This window comes from Myotis davidii, unplaced genomic scaffold (genome assembly GCF_000327345.1).
Source record: "Myotis davidii unplaced genomic scaffold, ASM32734v1 scaffold425, whole genome shotgun sequence".
NCBI classification, from domain to species: domain Eukaryota; kingdom Metazoa; phylum Chordata; class Mammalia; order Chiroptera; family Vespertilionidae; genus Myotis; species Myotis davidii.
In genome coordinates, this window is record NW_006296413.1 from 2,723,357 (window position 1) to 2,744,600 (window position 21,244).

Consider the following 21,244-nt stretch of genomic DNA (forward strand, 5'->3'; position numbering starts at 1 on the left):
GATGCAAACGACATGGAGGCCTGGCTGGTGGACGCGCTGCGCCTGGTGTCTAGCCCGGAGCTGGGACACGACGAGTTCTCCACGCAGGCCCTGGCCCGGCAGCATCGGGCCCTGGAGGAGGAGATCCGAGGCCACCGGCCAACCCTGGACGCCCTGAGGGAACAGGCTGCCGCTCTGCCTCTGGCACTGAGCCGCACACCCGAGGTGCAGGGCCGGGTGCCCACCCTGGAGCGGCACTACGAGGAGCTGCAGGCCCGGGCGGGCGAGCGGGCGAGGGCCCTGGAGGCGGCCCTGGCACGCTACACCATGCTCAGCGAGGCCGGGGCCTGCGGGCTGTGGGTGGAGGAGAAGGAGCAGTGGCTCAACGGGCTCACCCTGCCCGAGCGCCTGGAGGACCTGGAGGTGGTGCAGCAAAGGTAGGCCCCCTGCGGGCTCCCTCTGGAATGGCCTTGTGAGTTGGGGGGCTGGGGAGAGGCATGGCAGGCCCCACTGGAAACTGCCTGCTCTTGCTATATCCCTCTGAGTCTGGTTTTTGTTGTTTTAATGAAAACCGCTAAACATACTCAAAAGTAGAAAAGATTGTGCAACAAACTCCTATATAGCCTCCACCCGGGTTCAGTAATTGTTAATATCTTGCTCTATTGGATTCATTTTCCTTTTCAAAAGCCAATCCCCAATATTATCATTTCATCTCTACATTCTCCAGGATGCATCCTTTAAGAAATATGAGGAAGTATTCTTAAACTTATTTTTTTAATTGTGTGTGTGGACTTAAAATAGCTAAGGCTTTGAAGTTATAAACCTTTAGATAGAGACACTGATTGACCTCATGAAGTAGCTTGATTTTCAGAATAATAAATGTAAATATCATATAGAAAGGTCGTATTTTTTAGAGAACCACGATATCATTATTACACAGAACAAAATTAGCAATGCCTTACTATCATCTACTACTCACTCTATAGTCAGATTTCTTGGTGGTTTTACAGGTAGTTTTCAAATTATCCCATGACGGGTTGGCAAACTACAACCCTTGGGCCAAATCCGGCCCACAACCTGTATTTGTAAATAAAGCTTTATTGAAACAGAGCCACACTCATTCATCTACACATCATCCGAAGATAGCAGAGCTGAATACTTGTGACAAAGACCATATGGCCCACAATCCTAAACTATTTGCTATGTGGCCCTTTACGGAAAATGTTTGCTGACAATCTCTGAGAATGTAAAATGTCCCTGGGAGAAATTATGCTTCACATCTTTATCAGTTACATATTTTTGGTTATCAGTTCATTTTTAACATGGATCCCAGATAGGCAGCTAAGGAGTGAGGCCCGGAGGACTTAAGGTAGGTTCTGGTGAAGGCAGGGCCTGTGCCAGGATTAGTTAACTTCTGCAGCTATTGCTGGCCTTTAACTTTCACATCTTTTTGAGCAACTCTAGAGATGACTGTTTTTCTACTTGTTTAGGGGAGCTGGGGACTCCCCCTTGACCCACAGAGACTCTGAGCCTTGTAGGTAAGAGGTGAGAGGCTCCTGTAAACAAGCTTCATGCTGACGGAGAGGAGTTTCCAGTGGTGTCTAGGGAGGTTGCAGGTGCGTCACCACCTCCTGCCGATCTTACCCGGCTCTGCCACCCGCTCAGGTTCGAGACCCTGGAGCCAGAAATGAATGCCCTCGCAGCTCGAATTACTGCCGTGAACACCATTGCAGAGCAGTTGCTGCAGGCCAACCCCGCGGGCAAGGACAGCATCGTCAACACCCAGAAGCAGCTCAACCACAGGTGGCTGGCGGGCGGGACTAGGGAACTGAGAGAGGGAGGACACAGCAGATGGGATGGCAGCCAGAGAGTTCTGTAGGACATGGAATGGAGGTCAAAAATGTGGTGGGAAGGTGGTCTGGAAGATGCTGGGGGTAGGGGAATAATGAAAGATAAAAGGGGGCAAGGTTGTGTGAAGAGGCTGGAGCCTGGACAGGGAGCAATCAAGATGGAGACAAGAGGATGGAGGGGGTGGGGAGAGAGAGGCAGGGAAGAAGCTTCCAGATGTACCTGGACAGGGCGGGGAAGCTGAGCCACTCCAGACGTCAGACCCTCCCTCCACTCTCAGGTGGCAGCAGTTTCGGTCCCTGGCGGATGGCAAGAAGGCAGCTCTGACATCAGCTCTGAGCATCCAGAACTACCACCTGGAGTGCACGGAGACCCAGGCCTGGATGAGAGAAAAGACCAAGGTCATCGAGTCCACCCAGGGCCTGGGCAATGACCTGGCTGGGGTGCTGGCACTGCAGCGCAAGCTGGCCGGCACCGAGCGGGACCTGGAGGCCATCGCCACCCGGGTGGGTGAACTGACTCGAGAGGCAAACGCCCTGGCTGCTGGCCACCCCGCCCAAAGCTCTGCCATCCATGCCCGGCTTGGAGAGGTGCAAGCTGGCTGGGAGGACCTCAGGGCCACCATGAGACGTCGAGAGGAGTCGCTGGGTGAGGCACGGCGGCTGCAGGACTTCCTGCGCAGCTTAGATGACTTCCAGGCGTGGCTGGGTCGCACGCAGACTGCTGTGGCCTCTGAAGAAGGGCCGGCCACCCTGCCTGAGGCAGAGGCCCTCCTGGCCCAACACGCAGCCCTGCGGGGAGAGGTGGAGCGGGCCCAGAGCGAGTACAGCCGGCTGCGGGCCTTGGGTGAGGAGGTGACCCGGGACCAGGCCGATCCCCAGTGCCTCTTCCTACGGCAGCGACTCGAAGCCCTGGGAACCGGCTGGGAGGAGCTGGGCCGCATGTGGGAGAGCCGGCAGGGCTGCCTGGCCCAGGCCCATGGCTTCCAGGGGTTCCTGCGGGATGCTCGCCAGGCCGAGGGCGTGCTCAGCAGCCAGGTGAGAGCCCAGGGTAATAAGTCAGGACGAAGCGGGAAGCAGGGACAGGGGCATGTGAAGGAGAGAGGTGGATGGGGAGGGATACGGCAGCAGGTGGGGTAGTTGAGGAAACAGGATGGGCAGGAAAGACATGTTAGAAAAATACGGACCGTGACTTATCAAAATTGACATAAACTGGCTTGTCACATAATTACTAAAGAAACGGACTCAATAGCTAGAAAGGGGGTGGAATAGGCTTTGGACCGTTAAAGCTTCTCCAGCCCAGCTCCCTATAACTTCCTGAGATTCCACGCAGTCAGGCACCATTCCGCCTGACCTACGGCTGGGCGGTCTGCCCTGCCCTCCCTGGGTGGCCTCTGTGTCTGAGAACCGAGTTCTGCTTTGAGACGGGAGCTGGCTACCTCCCCTCCCACACAGGAATACGTTTTGTCTCACACGGAGATGCCGGGGACACTCCAGGCTGCGGACGCTACCATAAAAAAACTGGAAGACTTCGTGAGCACCATGGACGCCAACGGGGAGCGGATCCGCGGGCTCCTGGAGGCCGGGCGGCAGCTGGTGTCTGAGGGCAACATCCATGCCGAGAAGATCCGGGAGAAGGCGGACTCCATCGAGAGGAGGTATGATGAGGACAAGACCGATGGAGGGTTCGAGAGGGAAATGAGTGAAAGCAGGGTGGCCTCAAAGATGGAGAACACGGAGGTCAGCCTGGCCGATGGGGCTGGGGGCTGACAAGAAGTAGAGGAAGGAGAGCCCAGTGGTCAGAGAGGGCCTAAGCCTTGAGCTGGGAAGTTCTGCCTCCCTCGCGGGAGCCAAATGAAGTCACCCAGGGGAGCTGGGCGCCGGATCGGACTCTGGCTGTTTTACAAGGTACCTGGAAGGCACTGTGCCCAGAGGAGGGGGACTGGAGGCTTCGGGGTTAGTTGGAGGGTCATGAGCCCTTCACAGCAAGTTCAAGAGTTTCACAAGGGGCTGTCGTTACAGACACGGGAAGAATCAGGAAGCAGTGCAGCAGCTTCTGGGACGCCTTCGGGACAACCGAGAGCAGCAGCGTTTCTTACAAGATTGTCATGAGGTGAGGTTCAGTCCCCGTCCCCTCCAACACGCCCCAGCCATCCTTTCCACGGCGCCCTGGCTCTTTGAGCCAAGAGCAAGTCCATTGCCGTGTTCCCTGAGCAGTTGAACCCCACCCAGCTTCTCCCACATCCGCCGCTTCTCCCAGCTCACCCGCCCCCACTTCATGCCTCGCTCTTCCCTTCTTCTGAGATGTGCGTGCGTTTCTCCATCCCCGCTCTGTGCCTGTCCAGCTGAAACTCTGGATCGATGAGAAGATGCTGACGGCCCAGGACGTGTCCTACGACGAGGCCCGCAACCTGCACACAAAGTGGCAGAAGCACCAGGCGTTCATGGCGGAGCTGGCCGCCAATAAGGACTGGCTGGACAAGGTGGACAAGGTGAGCGGGCAACGGGGCAGCAGGACGAGACCCCGGGGCTCCTCTGGGCAGGTCCCAGCCACGGTGCAGGGGAGGACCCAGGCTTCGGGATGTGGCTCCTTCAGGGTCAGAGGTCATGGGGCCTCCCATGCCGATCTTCCAAGGTGGGAAATCCTATCCTGAGGAACAAACGTTCTAGGTCTATGGGGCAGTGACTCCAGAATGTTGAGAAAATAAAATTAGTAAGGAGCCAAACTTCAGATTTGGGTCAACGCAACAACTATTCCGGGGTCCAGAGCAGGGTGACCCTCCTCCGCAGGGCCAGCACTGCCTCTGCAACAGGCCAGGTGGTGAACACTTCAGGCTTTGCTAGCCTTACAGTTTCTGCTGTGACCGCTTAACTCTGCCATCGTAGTGGAAAGCAGCCACAGGAATACATAAATAGACCAGTGTAGCTGTGTGCCAACAATACTTGATTTATAAAAACAGGGCCACAGTTTGCTAGCCCCTGATTTTGAGTCTTATTATTCCTGGTATTTGCTCTCCCACCCAGCTCTTCCTCAAGAGCTGAGCACAGGAAAAACTTTATTTCTATTCAAAAGTGTTGCTGGACAAGATTATATGTGCTCAGCACTCTGATAGGGGCTGCACGGTATATAAAAAAGATACTTTCCTTCCCTCAGGGGCACACTGGTTGGGCAGAAGAGGAGACCAGTGTTTATTCCGTGTTTCCATTTGTTCCGCAAACATTTACTTGGTGCTACAATATGCAAAGCCTTGTATCTTCAGGGGGGACAGGTGATGCCACTGCGGGCTCTACCCTCCAGGATAACACTGTGGCCAGGATCTGAGTCATATACACAAGTAGATAAGTTAAATCTAAAGCAGAATATTGGGAGCACAGTAAGAGAGCCAGTAAAGCCTGGACTCTCTGAGAGACAGGGTGGGAATCCTAGAAGCAGGAGCCTCAGGGCAGGCGTGAAGGATGAGTGGGATTTGGACGAGCAGAGATACTGGAGGGAAGATATTTCTAGGTAGAGACACAGTGCAGCTGGAAACCAGAGAGGTGGAAGTGGGTGTCTATAGGAGCCAAGGGGTAAGCCAATCTAGGAACACAGACTGCGTGAAGGGGCCCCCGGGAGGAAAAGGTGGGAGAATCCTGGGCCAGAAATGGTCATGAAAAGCCCTGGTCACCACGTAAGGACTGTGCATAATCCACTAAAGGTTTGTGAAGTTACCCCAGCAGCGTTAGACTCTGACACTACGTGTTGTGATTTCTGTTCCCCTGAAACAGGGCTTCGCGTGCAGGCCATTAAAATGGGAGTTGGTCATAGGAAACCCCTGTGGGCAGTGGGCAGCTGAGACAGAGCGGGGTAGGTAGTCAGGAAAGGGCCCACTGCCACGCTGGCTACCCCAGTGGGCAGCTGGTGCTCAGTCCTAATGTGGCGCCCTGGGCGCCGAGCATGCGTCAGGGTCATCCCAACCAAAGCACCAAAACGCTGTTTGTCCACCACTCCGTCCGTCACTGCCTTGCCTGCAGGTCGAGGGACTCTTCTTCCCTCACCTCCCCAGAAACAAAGCCCTCCAGCAGAAAGGCTGGGAGTGGGGGGACAGGAGAGATTCACTTGCCACAGGTCAGGTGAGGGGTGAGGAGCTGAGAAAAATGAAACGATAACAAATAACACAAGACCATGTGTGATGTATCACTAGAAACGGCAAGCACTAGGGAACTCGAAATAGGGGAGATCGCAGAGGCTCCTTAGTTGAGATGAGATTTGACCTGGACCTTGAAGGGGAACTGAGTGTGATCAGCAGTGAGGTAGGGAAGTTTAGAGGGGGGTCCAAACCTTCTAGAAGAGCGTGTTAAGGAGGACACACAAGAACTCGGAATTATTGCTCAACTTAGGTCCCCGCTGCCCCTTAGTTCTCTGGCCTGTTCAGCGCTGTGGTGTCTAATTCTAACACCCGTCTTTGCCCCACCATCCAGGAAGGGCGGGAGCTGAGCCTCGAGAAGCCAGAGCTGAAAGCCCTGGTGTCGGAGAAGCTGGGGGACCTGCACAGGCGCTGGGAGGAGCTGGAGACCACCACCCAGGCCAAGGCCCGCAGCCTCTTCGACGCCAACCGGGCAGAGCTGTTTGCCCAGAGCTGCTCTGCCCTGGAGAGCTGGCTGCTGAGCCTGCAGGCCCAGCTGCACTCCGACGACTACGGCAAGGACCTCACCAGCGTCAACATTCTGCTCAAGAAGCAGCAGGTGCGCGGGAGCCTTTGCTGGAGTGATGACTGCAGGAGACAGGAGAGGCAGCCTGAAGCTCTGGAGATTGGGGGGGGTTGTTCTCAGACACCCCAAGGCTCAGTTCTGGAACTCTTTGGCGAGGGCAGAGGCCCGCTAATGGCATTGGGAATTTGCTGGGGAATCACGGGCCAGAGCAGGTCTGAAGCTGGCAGGCCAAAGCTGGCCAGCAGGACGTCATCACTGATGCCAGGGAAACTTGCTGGGGGGTGATGGCCACTGGGTCTCCTGGACACCGTGGGCAGTTTTGCGGAGGCACTGGGAGAAAAGCCAAAAGCAAAAGCCTCCCTCTCTGTGCCTGTGGTGTCCCTCCGTCACCCTCTACTGGCAGGGCCCAGCACTGCACCAGCTGGCAAAGCAGAAATATCTCCAGGGCCCAGTTCTCATGTCTCCAAAGGGCAGGAAAGGTGGATGTGGGACTGAGAGGCAATGGATTGCTAACTGGCACAGTTATCAGGGCCCCCTTCCCGGACTCCTATGTATATTAAAGCTTGAGATCCACTATCTAGGCCGGGAGGATGCTCTCCCTGGGCTGAGCCCAGGGTAAGTAATCACGATGGGCTTGACATTGACGAGGGGCCCCTCTGAGGTTGATGGTGGACGCACGGGGATAATAACATCCTCCTCTTGCGGCCCGCAGATGCTGGAACGGGAGATGGCTGTGCGGGAGAAGGAGGTGGAGGCCATCCAGGCCCAGGCCAAAGCTCTGGCCCAGGAAGACCAGGGTGCAGGGGAGGTGGAGAGGACCTCGCGGGCTGTGGAGGAGAAGTTCAGGGCCCTGTGCCAGCCCATGAGGGAGCGCTGCCAGCGCCTGCAGGCCTCCCGCGAGCAGCATCAGTTCCACCGGGATGTGGAGGACGAGATCGTGAGTCACTAGGGTCGGGGATCCGGTAGTGTCGTCCCCACGGCAAACTGCCCCCTGCCTTGCGCTGTGGAAACGCTAGCCGTGTTCTCCTCCCCTTTGGCATTGAAAACCAACCCTCTAGGGACACTTGGGGATGCCCTGGAAGTCCCTTTTCCCCAGAACCAGAGATGGTCGTTTCCTGCACACACCAGGAGCCCTAGGACACCTCCCCCCAGCTGACCTGCTCTCCAGCTCCCAGCTTCTACTTTGCCCTGCGGACCTCCACTCACCCCTCCTTTCTCATTCAGTTGTGGGTGACGGAGCGTCTGCCCATGGCCAGCTCCAGGGAGCATGGCAAGGACCTGCCCAGTGTCCAGCTCCTCATGAAGAAAAACCAGGTGAGGCAGAGGCAGAGGCAAAAGGAACGGTCCCAAGAGCCTCCTGGGACAGGGAGATGGTTTTCTTAAGACCGGGGGGTTCTCTGGCTCCCCCTCGATGCTGTGTGTGACCCTGGACTTCATGGTTGGCCTTCGCTCGCCGCGGAGGGTGGGTTCCCCCAGGAGAAGATCATGGAATTGGAGCTTTCCCACCACATCCTGGGGCCGGAAGGGAGGGGCAGTGCAGAGGATTCAGGAAGGGGGAGAAGCAAGAGGGTGAGGGGGCCTGACGTTGAGTAGGTGTAAGGGGGCCCCTTAGCAAGCTTTTCAGTGTGTGCTCTGCTGCTGCTGGGAACAGACGCTGCAAAAGGAGATACAAGGCCACGAGCCACGGATTGCGGACCTAAGGGAGCGGCAGCGTGCCCTGGGTGCGGCCGCGGCAGGCCCGGAGCTGGCTGAGCTACAGGAAATGTGGAAGCGCCTGAGCCATGAGCTGGAGCTTCGAGGGAAGCGACTCGAAGAGGCCCTGCGAGCCCAGCAGTTCTACCGAGATGCCGCCGAGGCCGAGGCCTGGATGGGGGAGCAGGAGTTACACATGATGGGCCAGGAGAAAGCCAAGGTGAGGACCAGAGCAGAGCCAGGCTGTCACCTGCTTCTCTCCTCCCCGTGACCCTCCCTGATGCCCACTGTCCGGTCCCCAGGATGAGCTGAGCGCCCAGGCCGAGGTGAAGAAGCATCAGGTATTGGAGCAAGCCCTGGCTGACTACGCCCAGACCATCCACCAGCTGGCAGCCAGCAGCCAAGATATGATTGACCACGACCACCCAGAGAGGTGAGCAGAGCGGCGTCAGGGGACCCAGCGCCTGGGGGAGAGGGGAGCAGCTCCAAGAAGGTGCAGGGAAGATGGAGCCTCCCGGGTACGTGCACACAGATCCGTCCAGGCAGGTGCCGTTGGTCGGCTAAGAGGGACAGGACTCTATGGGGCAGGCGGGGGATCCGAGCGGGGGATCCTAAGTGCTGGGCCGCTCCCCTCCCCCACAGCACGCGGATATCCATCCGCCAAGCCCAGGTGGACAAGCTGTACGCCAGCCTGAAGGAGCTGGCTGGGGAGCGGCGGGAGCGCCTGCAGGAACACCTGAGGCTGTGCCAGCTGCGCCGGGAGCTGGACGACCTGGAGCAGTGGATCCAGGAGCGCGAGGTGGTGGCAGCCTCCCACGAGCTGGGCCAGGACTACGAGCACGTGACGGTGAGTGTGGAGAGGACACCAGCCGCAGGTCAGCTCCTGGGCGAGTAGAGGCCCCCTGGGAGGCTAGGGCCCCATCCTGCGCGGGCACCACGGGGTGGGTGCAGACCAGGCTGAGCAGCATGGTCCTCCTGGGTTTCGAGGTATTTAAGTTGAAGAATTGTGCAGAAAGGAGGACTGAGGCTGCGCAAAACTGGGTAGAAAGGAAATTAGCAATCGCTCTTTTCCAACGGAACTAGTCAGTGTAAGGTACCCCTGTCTGTAGGCTGAGGGCTGCAAGCGCCCCCACTGCCTTGTTGAGGGCCTGGGTGTTCCATCAAATCCAGGGTCACTGGGAACCACTGGCATCTGCTCGCGGGCTTAGCCCAGCTGGAGAAACCGATTTTGGTCCGTGTGGCCCAGGGGAGAGAAGACTCACCCCCGCCCCCGCATCCTGTTAGGCAGGGGCCAGAGTCAGAGTTGTCTGTGCAACTGTTCCCTCCACCAGATGCTGCGGGACAAGTTCCGAGAGTTCTCCCGGGACACGAGCACCATCGGCCAGGAGCGCGTGGATAGTGCCAACGCATTGGCCAACGGGCTCATCGATGGGGGCCATGCCGCCCGGGCCACCGTGGCCGAGTGGAAGGACAGCCTCAACGAGGCCTGGGCTGACCTGCTCGAGCTGCTGGACACGCGGGGCCAGGTGCTGGCAGCCGCGTATGAGCTACAGCGCTTCCTGCACGGGGCCCGCCAGGCCCTGGCGCGGGTGCAGCAAAAGCAGCAGCAGCTTCCCGATGGGACCGGCCGAGACCTCAACGCCGCCGAAGCCCTGCAGCGCCGGCACTGTGCCTTCGAGCACGACATCCAGGCCCTCAGCGCCCAGGTCTGACTCAGCAAGTGAGGTCGGGGGAGGCCTGGAAGGGACTTGGTAGAAAAGGCCAGGGGGCCCCTCAGGGATGAGGTGGAATTGCTCTATGTAAACATCTCTGGCCAGAGGACATCTCACCACCACATTCACACCTTCAGTGACAAGCCTCCTGGGGGCCTGTGACATCGTCACATGGTCCCAAAGGCTAGAGTATTCTTCACGTTGTACTAAAATCCAGCTATTGGCCCACCCAACGAGACCTCTAGACCCACACAAACCAAGAATAGACCCTTCCTGCAACCATTTAAACCCAGTCACCCCCATCCAATCCCTCTTTCAGGCTGAAAATCTCATTCTAGCCATTCCGGGGGCCTCTCACGTCTTGGACAAGCCTCCAAAAGCCCAGCTGGCTAGTCGCCCTTCTAAAGGGCTGCTCCCCAGGCTAAGCCCAGGCTCCCACTTGGGACCCAACAGGGCAGAGTATGACAAAGCTTACTCTGGGCACCAGCTGTCATCTTTCCCAGCCCCACCCCCTGCTCCTCCTCTGCTCCTCTAGCTGGTAAATGGGCAGGCCGGGCCGGTGAGCAGAGGCCAGGGTGGGGCGTGGGGGAGGAGACTCCAGCTCCTCAGAACCTCCAGCTCTGCCTGACTCGGAGCTGGGCCCTGCAGGTCCAGCAGGTGCAGGACGATGGCCACCGGCTCCAGAAGGCCTACGCCGGAGACAAGGCCGAGGAGATCGGCCACCACATGCAGGCTGTGACGGAGGCCTGGGCCCAGCTTCAGGGAAACTCTGCTGCCCGCCGCCAGCTGCTGCTGGACACGACGGACAAGTTCCGCTTCTTCATGGCTGTCCGGGAGCTGATGCTGTGGATGGACGGGGTGAACCTGCAGATGGATGCCCAGGAGCGGCCCCGGTGAGGCCCGCGGTGCCCCTGGCCTACAGAGGTTGGGAGCTGGTGGCTGGGAAAGGGTCGTGGGCAGCAGGCTTGTGATGTGGTCTCTGTACCCCCAGGGATGTGTCCTCCGCAGACATGGTTATCAAGAACCACCAGGGCATCAAAGCAGAGATCGAGGCCAGGGCCGACCGCTTCTCTTCTTGCATCGACATGGGGCAGGGGCTGCTCGCCAGGAGCCACTATGCAGCTGAGGAGGTGGGCGAGGCCTGGGCACAACCGGGTCATCCTTATGGCAGGGGCCTTAATGCTGCGTTTGCTCCCCTGAGTCTTTCTGCTTCCTCATCCTTTCTTTACAGAAACCTTTCACTCTCTCCCCTCAGTGCTGTTCAGGGAGTCCCATTCCATCCCCCCCACCCCCCGCACCACCCAAAACTGTCTGCCCCTTGAAATCAAAAATCACTAGTTCCCCTGTGTCAGTCCCCCAGAGTCTCCGAAAAGCCCAGCGGGGTGCTAACTCGCATCTCTGCTCCCCACCCCGCCCTGCCCCCCAGATCTCAGAGAAGCTGTCTCAGCTGCAGGCACGGCGCCAGGAGACCGCAGACAAGTGGCAGGAGAAGATGGACTGGCTCCAGCTTGGTGAGGGTGCCAGGCCCAGCCAGGAGGGGCTGGGGGTCTTGAATCCTGTAGTTCCCAGAGTAAGACCAGGAATCCTGGGCATGGAGTTGGAGGCTCCCGCCCTTGGCTCTGCCCTGTGCTCCTGCTTTGGGGCAGGAGCGTTCTCTGTGCCCTATTTTTGACATGGTTACAGTGCTCTGCCAAGGTCCACTCTGACCTGCCACTTCCTGTGACCGCCCCCATCCCTGCAGTTCTGGAGGTGCTCGTGTTTGGAAGAGACGCAGGTATGGCGGAGGCCTGGCTGTGCAGCCAGGAGCCACTGGTGCGAAGTGCTGAGCTGGGTTGCACAGTTGATGAAGTCGAGAACCTCATCAAGCGGCACGAGGCCTTCCAGAAGTCAGCAGTGGCCTGGGAGGAGCGTTTCAGCGCGCTGGAGAAGCTCACCGCGGTGAGGGCCGCAGGACCCCCGGGATGCCCCGCCCCGCCCCGCACCCCCGGGCCTGCGCTCCCTTTCGCTGGAAGAAGACAGTCCCCCGCCTCCCACTGCACCAGCATCTCCCAGATGTGAGCCAAGAGTGCCATGTTGTCACCACAGCTTTAGGAGTCTTCATTCCCCCGAGTGACGCTGTGAGACACCTCCTCCCCCGTTTCTTCTCATGGAATTATAGTTTCCTTTCTGTTTCCGCAGACCAGAGCTGACACATTTCATCTTCCCCACCTCCCTGGTCCTTTTAAATGAGGCCTATGCTCTGACCTCAGAATGTTTTGACAGTTGGAGGAGCAGGAGAAGGAGCGGAAAAGAAAGAGGGAAGAGGAGGAACGGAGAAAACAGCCCCCTGCTCCAGAGCCCACAGCCAGTCTGCCCGGAGGGGTCCTTGTGGACGGCCAGACGGCTCCTGATGCTTCCTGGGACGGGTGCGAGCGGGGGCATCTGGGGAGGAGGAGGAGGCTGAAGCTAAGCAGCCCAAGGACTTACATTATTCTGTGTCGTCTCCAGAGCCCACCCCCGGCTACCAGCACCCACACAGGCAGCCAACGTTAACGGAGTCTGCACAGACGGGGAGTCCCCCCAGGTGAGCCCACACCCCTGTGCCCTCTCAGAATTTCAGCCCCGTGCCCTGCACATACTCTTAAAGCTTCTTGTCCTTGTAGCCCCTGTTGGAACAACAAAGACTTGAGCAGGGCAGCTTCCCAGAAGGGCCTGTGAGTTCCTCCTGGAGGTGTGGGTGTTGGTAGTGGAGGGACGAAGAGGAGTATGCGCTGGGTGGTGGGGACACTGAGGTCCGGAGCGGGCAGAGGCTCGAAGGACACTTGGGGGCAGAAAACCCAGCTCGTGGACTTCAGGCTTCTGACACCCAGGCTGGTTATCGGCCCCTCATCCTTTGACACAGACTCTCTTCCCCACAGGCGTCTGGCCCAGGAGACGAGACCAACGGGCCCCAGGGAGAGAGGCAGACCCGGAAACAGGGCTCGGGTCCTCCTGTCCTGCCCCAGAGCCGGTCATCTGAGTCAGCCCGGGTTGCCACCTTGCCCTCTCGAGGCCCAGAGCTCTCTGCCCAGGAGCAGATGGAGGGGATGCTGTGCCGCAAGCAGGAGATGGAGGCCTTCGGCAAGAAGGCTGCCAACAGGTAGCGGGTCACTGCCTCTCAGAGGCTTCCCCAGAACCTCTTCCTGAATAGATGGGGAGGAGTGGGGGTGCCCTGCAGGAGGGGAGTCCTCTAGGGAAGGGGTAGGACTCAGGAGCAGAGTGGGGCCTCCCGAAGGCCAGGAGGGTGTGAAAATGACAGGCCTGAGAACAGAGTGGCACTGGAAATCCTAGAACACCCCCGCTCGCCCCAGAGCTCCCAGCCCCCATAAAAGCTGGTCCGTCTGCCTGTCTCGCTTCGTCACCTGCACCATGTCCCTCCCAGGTCATGGCAGAATGTGTACTGTGTCCTGCGGCATGGGAGCCTGGGTTTCTACAAGGACGTGAAGGCAGCCAGCACGGGAGTGCCGTACCACGGAGAAGTGCCTGTCAGCCTGGCCAGGGCCCAGGGCAGTGTCGCCTTGGATTATCGGAAGCGCAAACATGTTTTCAAGCTGGGGTAGGAACAGAACTGTGCCCTCAGGATGGGAGGGGGAGTCAGAGCGATACAAGATGAAGAAGGGTAGAGTTACAGGGCCAGGCATTTGGGGACAGGTGGAGAGATTCGAGAAGCGGGGAGCCAGGGGGTACATTATGTTTCACACCAAGGGGAGCAGGAACTCCAAGACTCAGGCCTGATGGCTGACCATGTCAGGCTGAAAAATTGTCTTAGGTGGGATATCTGAGGACAGGGTGCTGGCATTCCCCTGCCTCCAGGGACCTCCAGGAGCCTGCCCCGGCCACCAGCAAGCACCAGAGCTGGAGGCATAGCCTGGGGTGGAAGTGAGGTCATCCTGGTCCTCTGTAGCCAATCAAGAAGCATTGCTTTCGCACAGTCCTGAGACGAGGATGTGCAGAGGTGTCTGGCCTGGCTCCGAGGGCCCCAGCAGGCATGTTCTGCAGCCTGGCCTCTGGCTGATGATTGAACTCCTACCAGCACTGATGGGGCCACTCCCGATTCTCAGCTCTGTCCTGAGGCTTCTCTCTCTCTCAACAGCTTACAGGATGGAAAAGAATATTTATTCCAAGCCAAGGATGAGGTGAGCTGCCCCCTCTCCGCCCACACCTGTCTCCCCATTGCCATTCTTAGAACCTCCAATTATAGCTTCTCCTTTCTTCCCTTCGCTCTCTTTTTCCTTAAGTGTCTCAGTCTTTGTAATCAGACAGCCCCCGGTGCGAAGGCCACACCAAAACATGTCCCCTGTCTTAAGGCGCCTTTCTCTCCAATGACATGAAATAGTCAAACCATTTTTCTGCCGCCTCCTCCCGAGCTTCCCCGCTGCCCACAGGCCGGAGGCCTCACTCAGCGCCCTTGAAGCTGACCAGTTGTCTCCATGCTCCCTGTAGGCAGAGATGAGCTCGTGGCTGCGGGTGGTGAATGCAGCCATTGCCGCTGCGTCCTCTGCCTCTGGAGAGCCTGAAGAGCCAACGGTGCCCAGTGCCACCCGGGGCATGACCCGGGCCATGACAATGCCCCCAGTGTCACCGGTCGGGGCTGAGGGGCCCGTGGTACTTCGCAGCAAGGACGGCCGAGAACGAGAGCGAGAAAAGCGCTTCAGCTTCTTCAAGAAGAATAAGTAGTTGGGGGCAAGACTCCCCGGCTAGCTCCTCCCTTTGTTCAGGAAACTGCCAGGGACTGTCAACTGGGACCACCCTCTTGTCAGGACAACTGCCTGCTGCTAGGGTCTGTTGCCAAGGTCAGCCCATCACCAGGAACTGTCTCTGGGGACAAGTCAGTGTTCCCATGGACAACCCTTCTCTTCTGCTATTTAATTCCGGACTGGTGGTGGGACCCGGGCAACCCCCGATTCTACTCCCCCGACTTCCCTCTTCCCCAGCCTTAAACCTCGATTCCCACCACAGTGCGGACAGTGCCGCACCCTCAGTGTAGGCCACGTGGGGAATGGCTGCCCCTGCCTCAGGGTCATTCTCCCACCACAGCTAGGGCACGCTGTCTGGTGCCTGGCCCCTGGGGACCAGCCAGGAACCTCTAAGAGCTGAAGCAGGACCTGGGGGCAAGATGGCCGGATTATGGAGTCAGAGACACCGAAGCTCCCCATTCCATCCTTCTTCATCCTCTGACTCAAGCGGCCACTCCATCTCCAGTGACTTTTAATGGCTTCCAGGTGTGAGTTGTTCAGGGCAACCACAGCCTTGATTGAGTCTGGCCAAGGAGGTGATTAAACAGCTCAGCTTCTCTTACTGCCTCATGGTGTCTTTGCTTTCCTGACCCCAAGCTCCCTGCCTGTGCCCATGTTTTCCCCTTTGGCTCCAGTCTCCATTCTGTCCCAGCCTCCAAGCCCTCAAAGAACCACATTATTTTGAGAGCCTCCATACCTTGGTCTAATTTTCCCATGAGAATGACCTCCAGTTTGACCAATGTCAAGCCTCCTTTTAGACCAAAGAAGTTCACCATGGGTCAGAATGATGTGAACAAGCAGTGAACGACTATCTCCCTGGTGTACAGCATTCTTCACTTGTGATTCTCCCAACTGTTTTCAAAAACAAAAGACTAAGAAAACGAATTGGAAAGATTGAAGAGCATTGCCACAACCTAGTCTCAGCCATGCTCAGCCCAACTGGAGAATATGGCACATAGAGGGTGATTACTGATCCCACCTCCTGTCTCCTCCCCAAATGAGAAGATCCAGGGTGTTCAGACAGGGATCAGATAAGTTGTAAGTTCCGAGTCCACTGAAATAGAATAACAATACCTTGAGAAGCCACAAAGTACATCCTAAGTGTATAAATACACAAACAGGAATATTCTAGACCTAGTAAAGTAGGAAAAAAAGGACTCCCCCTTGTCTCTGGCCTGGTAATTGGAGGTTTCAGAGCAAATAGTATTTGCCTTAGTGGCCTCCTACAGGAAAACCTTTGTTCTTTCATTGTTTCCCATTCACACACAACCATTTCCTTGGGGGCTCAGAGAAGGTCTTTATAGGAAAGCAGCCCTATCTTTAGCACAATTGGCTAAGGGCCTTGGTTGAGCAGACCCCTATCATCAGCCATGACAAAGACAGGGTCAGGTGTGTGCAGGCCCAGGACTAGCACAACACAGCCCCAGAATGGCTTCCAACCATGCGATCTGGTAGACCAGATGGCCCACAGAATAATTTTCCCTTTCTCTTAAGAAAATTAGATTTGGAAATATCCATAGTAAACATGTAGATAAATGTAACTAAAACAATCTGTCATGGACTAAATGGGAGAATACATCACCACTGTAACTTCTTGTTCTTCGGGTACAACTATGAAATCCCCATTATATGCAGGAAAAGTCAGCATTGTGGAATGTTCAGGGAATCTGGGTATTTACACACTAAGAAGGCAGGCCTGGGGGTTGGGAGGAAAGCAATAATTGGAAAATTTAGGAGGAAATGTATATGGGGGTGAGAAATTAATGGAGCAATTATCATTTTGTATAAAAGATAAGTGAGGGTCCTACAGAATGGTGCAATCAGTCATTGTGAATGGAAAAGGAATGAAAGTGGGATTTGGGCGTCATGTACATACACCCGGCAGCTAAAGCTACCAGAGTGCATGAAGCCTCAAGGACAGGACATAGAAGATAAGCCTAAGGTCAGGAAGTGAGCCTTGGGAGACACGTTAGATCTGAGTGGAAGAAAAGTTCCAGGAAAGAAGGCAGAATGGTATGGAGCTGTGAGGGATGTGAGACAGGTTAGAGCACAAAAATACAATAATGTGGGCACCACATATCAATGGGGAAATATGGACATAAAAATGGAGTAATTATTTTTAAAAATATGTTTACATTTTTACCTAATACGATCATCTCCAAGGGTGAATGCTGGATCTGTGCTGTCCAATACAGCAGCTGCAAGCCACATGTGGCTACTGAGCACTTGAAATATGGCTAGCTGAATTGAGATGTGCTGTAAGTGCAAATTGCTCACTGGATTTCAAAGACTGAAGAGGAAAAAAAAGAAGTTAAGATATCTCATTAAGAATTTTTTAAATATATTTATTGATTTTTTACAGAGAGGAAGGGAGAGGGATAGAGAGTTAGCAACATCGATCAGCTGCCTCCTGCACACACCCTACTGGAGATGTGCCCGCAACCAAGGTACATGCCCTTGACCGGAATCGAACCTGGGCCTTTCAGTCCACAGGCCGACGCTCTATCCACTGAGCCAAACCAGTCAGGGCTCATTAAGAATTTTTATATTTCCCTGGCCGATATGGCTCAGTGAATAGAGCGTCGGCCTGCAAACCAAAGGATCCAGGGTTCCATTCTGGTCAAGGTCAGGCTCCTCCCTGGCCCAGGCCCTGGTTGGGACTCGTGCAGGAGGCAACCAATCGATGTGTTTCTCTCATATCAATGTTTCTCTCTGTCTTCCCCTCTCTCTCCCACTCTCCCTAAAAATCAATGGAAAAAATATCCTTGGGTGAAGATTAACAAAAACAAACAAAAATGAATTTTTATATTGATTATATGTTGAAATGATCTTTTAGCTATATTGGGTTTCAAAAGTATTAAAGTTCATTTTACTTTTTAAATGTGTTTACTAGACAATTTTAAATTATGTATATGACTCACATATTTCTATTTGGACAGCACTGATCAAAATGAACTACAGACCTAAAAGTGGAAGGTAAAAATATTAATGTTGCCCTGGCCAGTTTGGCTCAGTGGATAGAGCGTCGGCCTGCGGACTGGAGGGTCTCGGGTTTGATTCCGGTCAAGGGCATGTACCTTGGTTGTGGGCATATCCCCAGTAGGGGATGTGCAGGAGGCAGCTGATTAATGTTTCTCATCGATGTTTCTAACTCTCTATACCTCTCCCTTCCTCTCTGTAAAAAAATCAATAAAATATATTTTAAAAAAACATTGATGTTAACAAAATATAAGACTGAAGAGGGAATGATGATCGCTCTCTTCCATCTCCCACACAGATAGTCATTATTGTTTTCACAGCTATAGGTAGAAGGATGGACTGGTTTCTAGAGAACAACCTAGCAATTTCACCCTGAGTTTATACCCTCCCAAATTCTCACATGGATCTGTTAGGGCATTAATAATCAACATAAGGATGCTAATTTCAACCTTGTATACAATGGTGGGGAGTTGGAGGTAACCTGATGCCCTACATTCAGAGATTAATCGGAAAAATATGGTGGTTGCATACTATGGAGTATTACTCAGTTGTTAGATACGACACAGTAACATAGCACTTAGTGAAAAAAGTTAGAAACAATGAGCTCTACAACACAATTTACATAAATTAGAAGAAACCAAGTGTAAAAAGATATTTGCAAGAATCTAGGGGAAAATTGACTATAAGTATCAGATAATATTAGCATAGCATACGCTGGGTGTTTTAATTTAGAGGCAGATAATGAGGCCTTCGTAAGAGAAATTACATTATGTCTGGGATTTGCGTTTAAAAACTCCAGCCCTCCTCCAAAAGAGTACAGGGGCTAGATGAAGTGTCGGCAAAATGTAATGGTCAAATCTGGCTAAACGGTCCGTAGGAGTTCATTATAATATTCTCAATTTGTGCCCTTTGAAATTTTCCACATAAAACATTTTTTTTTTAATATATTTTATTGATTTTTTACAGAGAGGAAGGGAGAGAGATAGAGAGCTAGAAACATCGATGAGAGAGAAACATCGACCAGCTGCCTCCTGCACATCTCCCACTGGGGATGTGCCCGCAACCCAGGTACATGCCCTTGACCGGAATCGAACCTGGGACCTTTCAGTCCGCAGGCCGACGCTCTATCCACTGAGCCAAACCGGCTTCGGCCCACATAAAACATTTTAATGGAAAAAGCAAATGTGCCCTAAGAAGACATGTCTTGCAAGAACACAAACAAATAATACACATTAAACTCATTAGAATGATCGCCTATGAGGGGCAGGGAAAGGAGATAAAAGGGAATAGATAGGAGTAAGGAAACAGGTGGGGCCCTGCGCGACTGTGTCCATGTTCCCTGGTGCTGCCTCCTCACCATTGGCGACGCGAATGGCCAGATCCAGCAGCACGTGGAGGCGCAGGCCCAGAGTCGGCAGGCATTGCCCTCTTCAGCCATGAAGTTATATGTGCATTCAAGTGCTCAGTGTCCCGTGAGACGCAGTGCAGTCACGTGGGCAAGCATCCTTTCCTCATCACCCTGGGCTGCAACAGCGGCCTCTTCCAGTTAGCTACACCCCATGATTTCTGTTCCTTCTACAACACCCTGAAGTCCTGCCGGGACCGTACCCCGGAACGGGCGGTGTTCAGCGAGCGGACGGAAGAGTCCACCGAGCAGTTTTTCCACTTTTATGGCCACCTGTCCCAGCAGCAGAACGTGGTGCAGGACTACGTGCGGCAGGCACCTACCAGCGTGCGCTACTGCAGAACCACGCGGACTTCAAGGACAAGTGCCGTTTTTTGCCGCCCAAGCTGGAGCAAGGAAGATCCACACGGTGGAGGCCAGCACCACGGCCCAGCGCGTGGAGGTCAGCAGCCCAACTGGAACCCCTGCCTGTCCTCCTCCTTCAGCTATATGCCCGCTCTAACCCGGGAAGCTGGCCCCGCTGGGAGCCCCCAGGAAACCTGACCCCCTGGATTTAGGGGATTGCGGGGACATCACTTATCTTTGGTCTTTTATCCCCAAAACCTGAGCTGAGGTGGTGTCCCCTCCTTAACTGGTAGTCACCTACTGGGTTCAGGGGTGATTTGGGGTCTTCAGGGGCTTGGTGGCCTTGTGCTTCAGGGGACTGTGCAGTCACACAGGCCAGTGGCCTGCCTCTCTGAACCCCACTTCCCACATCTGTGAAATGTGGGTAACAACAGGGTTTCATTTCATTAAAGCTGTCATTTTCTTTGTTCAAAAAAAAAAGTAAGGAAACAGGGGAAAGAAATGGAATGGTACAGTCAGAGCTATGCAAAGAAACTGTATAAAAACAAGAAAAGATGATGAATGAAATGAAAAGTTTAGAAGGGTTAATACTAATCAAAGGACATTAGTTTTGGTGACCTCAGAAAATTCTGGGAATTGGAGAACAGAACCCAAAACACAGTGCATAAAGGTGGGTGATGCAGGTTCAGAGCCTCCATTTGTGAAGTCGGTATAGTGACGATGAGAGAAAGCTATTTCAGAAATAGCTAAGGAGGTCCCTATCCATGTTTTAAACGTTTGAGGGTGGAAAGAAACTGGAAATGGCCAGAGAATAAGGGAAGGAGAGAGGTAGATACCAGTAGGTGGGAGACAAGCATGACCATTATTAGAATTGCAAGAACAGTGCCTCTTCTGAATTAGTTGGGAAGCAAAAAGATCCCAGTGAAAGAAACATATCAAAATAGTTGGGGAGGAAGAAGGCAGCCTCAGGAACTCGTGCCTGATGGTATCAGGACAGCTTCTATGAAGCCATCGCAGTGAGGAACGGTGACTGACAATCACCCTGGCATGCTCTACTCAGAGATAAACGGTCCATCTCTCTACAAACGTCTATTCTTTGTCCAAGGGTGACAGGGAGTAACCCGCCTGATAGCTTCCCTTTGGCCACCAGGAGGTGCCCTTAGACCACAGCTGAATCTTGAAGGCGCGCAGTGCCCTGGGACGGTTGGCTAGCCCAGCAGCTTAGTGTGGATGTGGAGCCCCTTCCCCCACCCGAATCAAGGCCCCTCTCCGGGCCTTTGCACCGAGTACTCCTGGTGTGTTCACCACAGACGCAGTGCTGCGAGGACACACAGAGCTCATACCCTGGCTCGGGAGAAAACCAGCCACGTCTACACGTGAGCAAACAGAACATGACTCCGGGGAGCCTTGACAGAATGCCTCCTAGAGCTATCCCAGCTCTGCCGGCTTTGGTTCTATTTCCTCATCAATGAATAACATGTTTGCATTGAAAAATATCTTAATTATGTTTAAAGCTTTACAAAAAATGACTAGGTTTGCTCAAAATGTGTATTTCTAAAATGTTGTACCAAGCTGGCAACCCTTTTTAGGGGACCCAGTGAGGTAACTTTGTCATCAGCTGCCGGCCCCGCACCCCCGCTTCAGCAGCCCTCACAGCATCCCCATTGTGATGGCTAGTGACACCGGCTTTCTGATTTCACCGAGGCAGCGTTTGCGTCCGGAACCTTTCTGACGCGTGAGCGGCGACCCCCGCTTCCAGGGTGGTGATTGGCGAGTTGGGGCCGGGGGCGGGCTGACCTCTGCTCCGCAGCGCCGTCACCAGCTGGCCCCGCCCCTGTGTCG

At 54.9% G+C, this 21,244-nt stretch overlaps 1 protein-coding gene across 1 annotated transcript in view; it reads left to right on the forward strand.

Annotated features, from left to right (window-relative positions):
• The window catches only part of SPTBN2 (spectrin beta, non-erythrocytic 2), a 48,495-nt gene extending 33,263 nt beyond the window's left edge, over positions 1 to 15,232 (forward strand). Inside the window, exons 16-39 of the mRNA XM_006771685.2 lie at positions 3 to 416; positions 1,645 to 1,782; positions 2,108 to 2,864; positions 3,282 to 3,484; positions 3,849 to 3,939; positions 4,172 to 4,318; positions 6,285 to 6,548; positions 7,228 to 7,452; positions 7,740 to 7,829; positions 8,167 to 8,427; positions 8,510 to 8,640; positions 8,850 to 9,054; positions 9,539 to 9,913; positions 10,568 to 10,812; positions 10,911 to 11,049; positions 11,346 to 11,430; positions 11,661 to 11,857; positions 12,182 to 12,324; positions 12,407 to 12,482; positions 12,562 to 12,612; positions 12,817 to 13,037; positions 13,320 to 13,493; positions 14,031 to 14,073; positions 14,381 to 15,232. Of these exons, the coding sequence (XP_006771748.1) occupies positions 3 to 416; positions 1,645 to 1,782; positions 2,108 to 2,864; positions 3,282 to 3,484; positions 3,849 to 3,939; positions 4,172 to 4,318; positions 6,285 to 6,548; positions 7,228 to 7,452; positions 7,740 to 7,829; positions 8,167 to 8,427; positions 8,510 to 8,640; positions 8,850 to 9,054; positions 9,539 to 9,913; positions 10,568 to 10,812; positions 10,911 to 11,049; positions 11,346 to 11,430; positions 11,661 to 11,857; positions 12,182 to 12,324; positions 12,407 to 12,482; positions 12,562 to 12,612; positions 12,817 to 13,037; positions 13,320 to 13,493; positions 14,031 to 14,073; positions 14,381 to 14,614 (4,909 nt within the window). The 3' untranslated portion in view covers positions 14,615 to 15,232. The remainder of the gene's footprint in view (positions 1 to 2; positions 417 to 1,644; positions 1,783 to 2,107; positions 2,865 to 3,281; positions 3,485 to 3,848; positions 3,940 to 4,171; positions 4,319 to 6,284; positions 6,549 to 7,227; positions 7,453 to 7,739; positions 7,830 to 8,166; positions 8,428 to 8,509; positions 8,641 to 8,849; positions 9,055 to 9,538; positions 9,914 to 10,567; positions 10,813 to 10,910; positions 11,050 to 11,345; positions 11,431 to 11,660; positions 11,858 to 12,181; positions 12,325 to 12,406; positions 12,483 to 12,561; positions 12,613 to 12,816; positions 13,038 to 13,319; positions 13,494 to 14,030; positions 14,074 to 14,380) is intronic.
• The last annotated feature ends 6,012 nt before the right edge of the window (positions 15,233 to 21,244 follow it).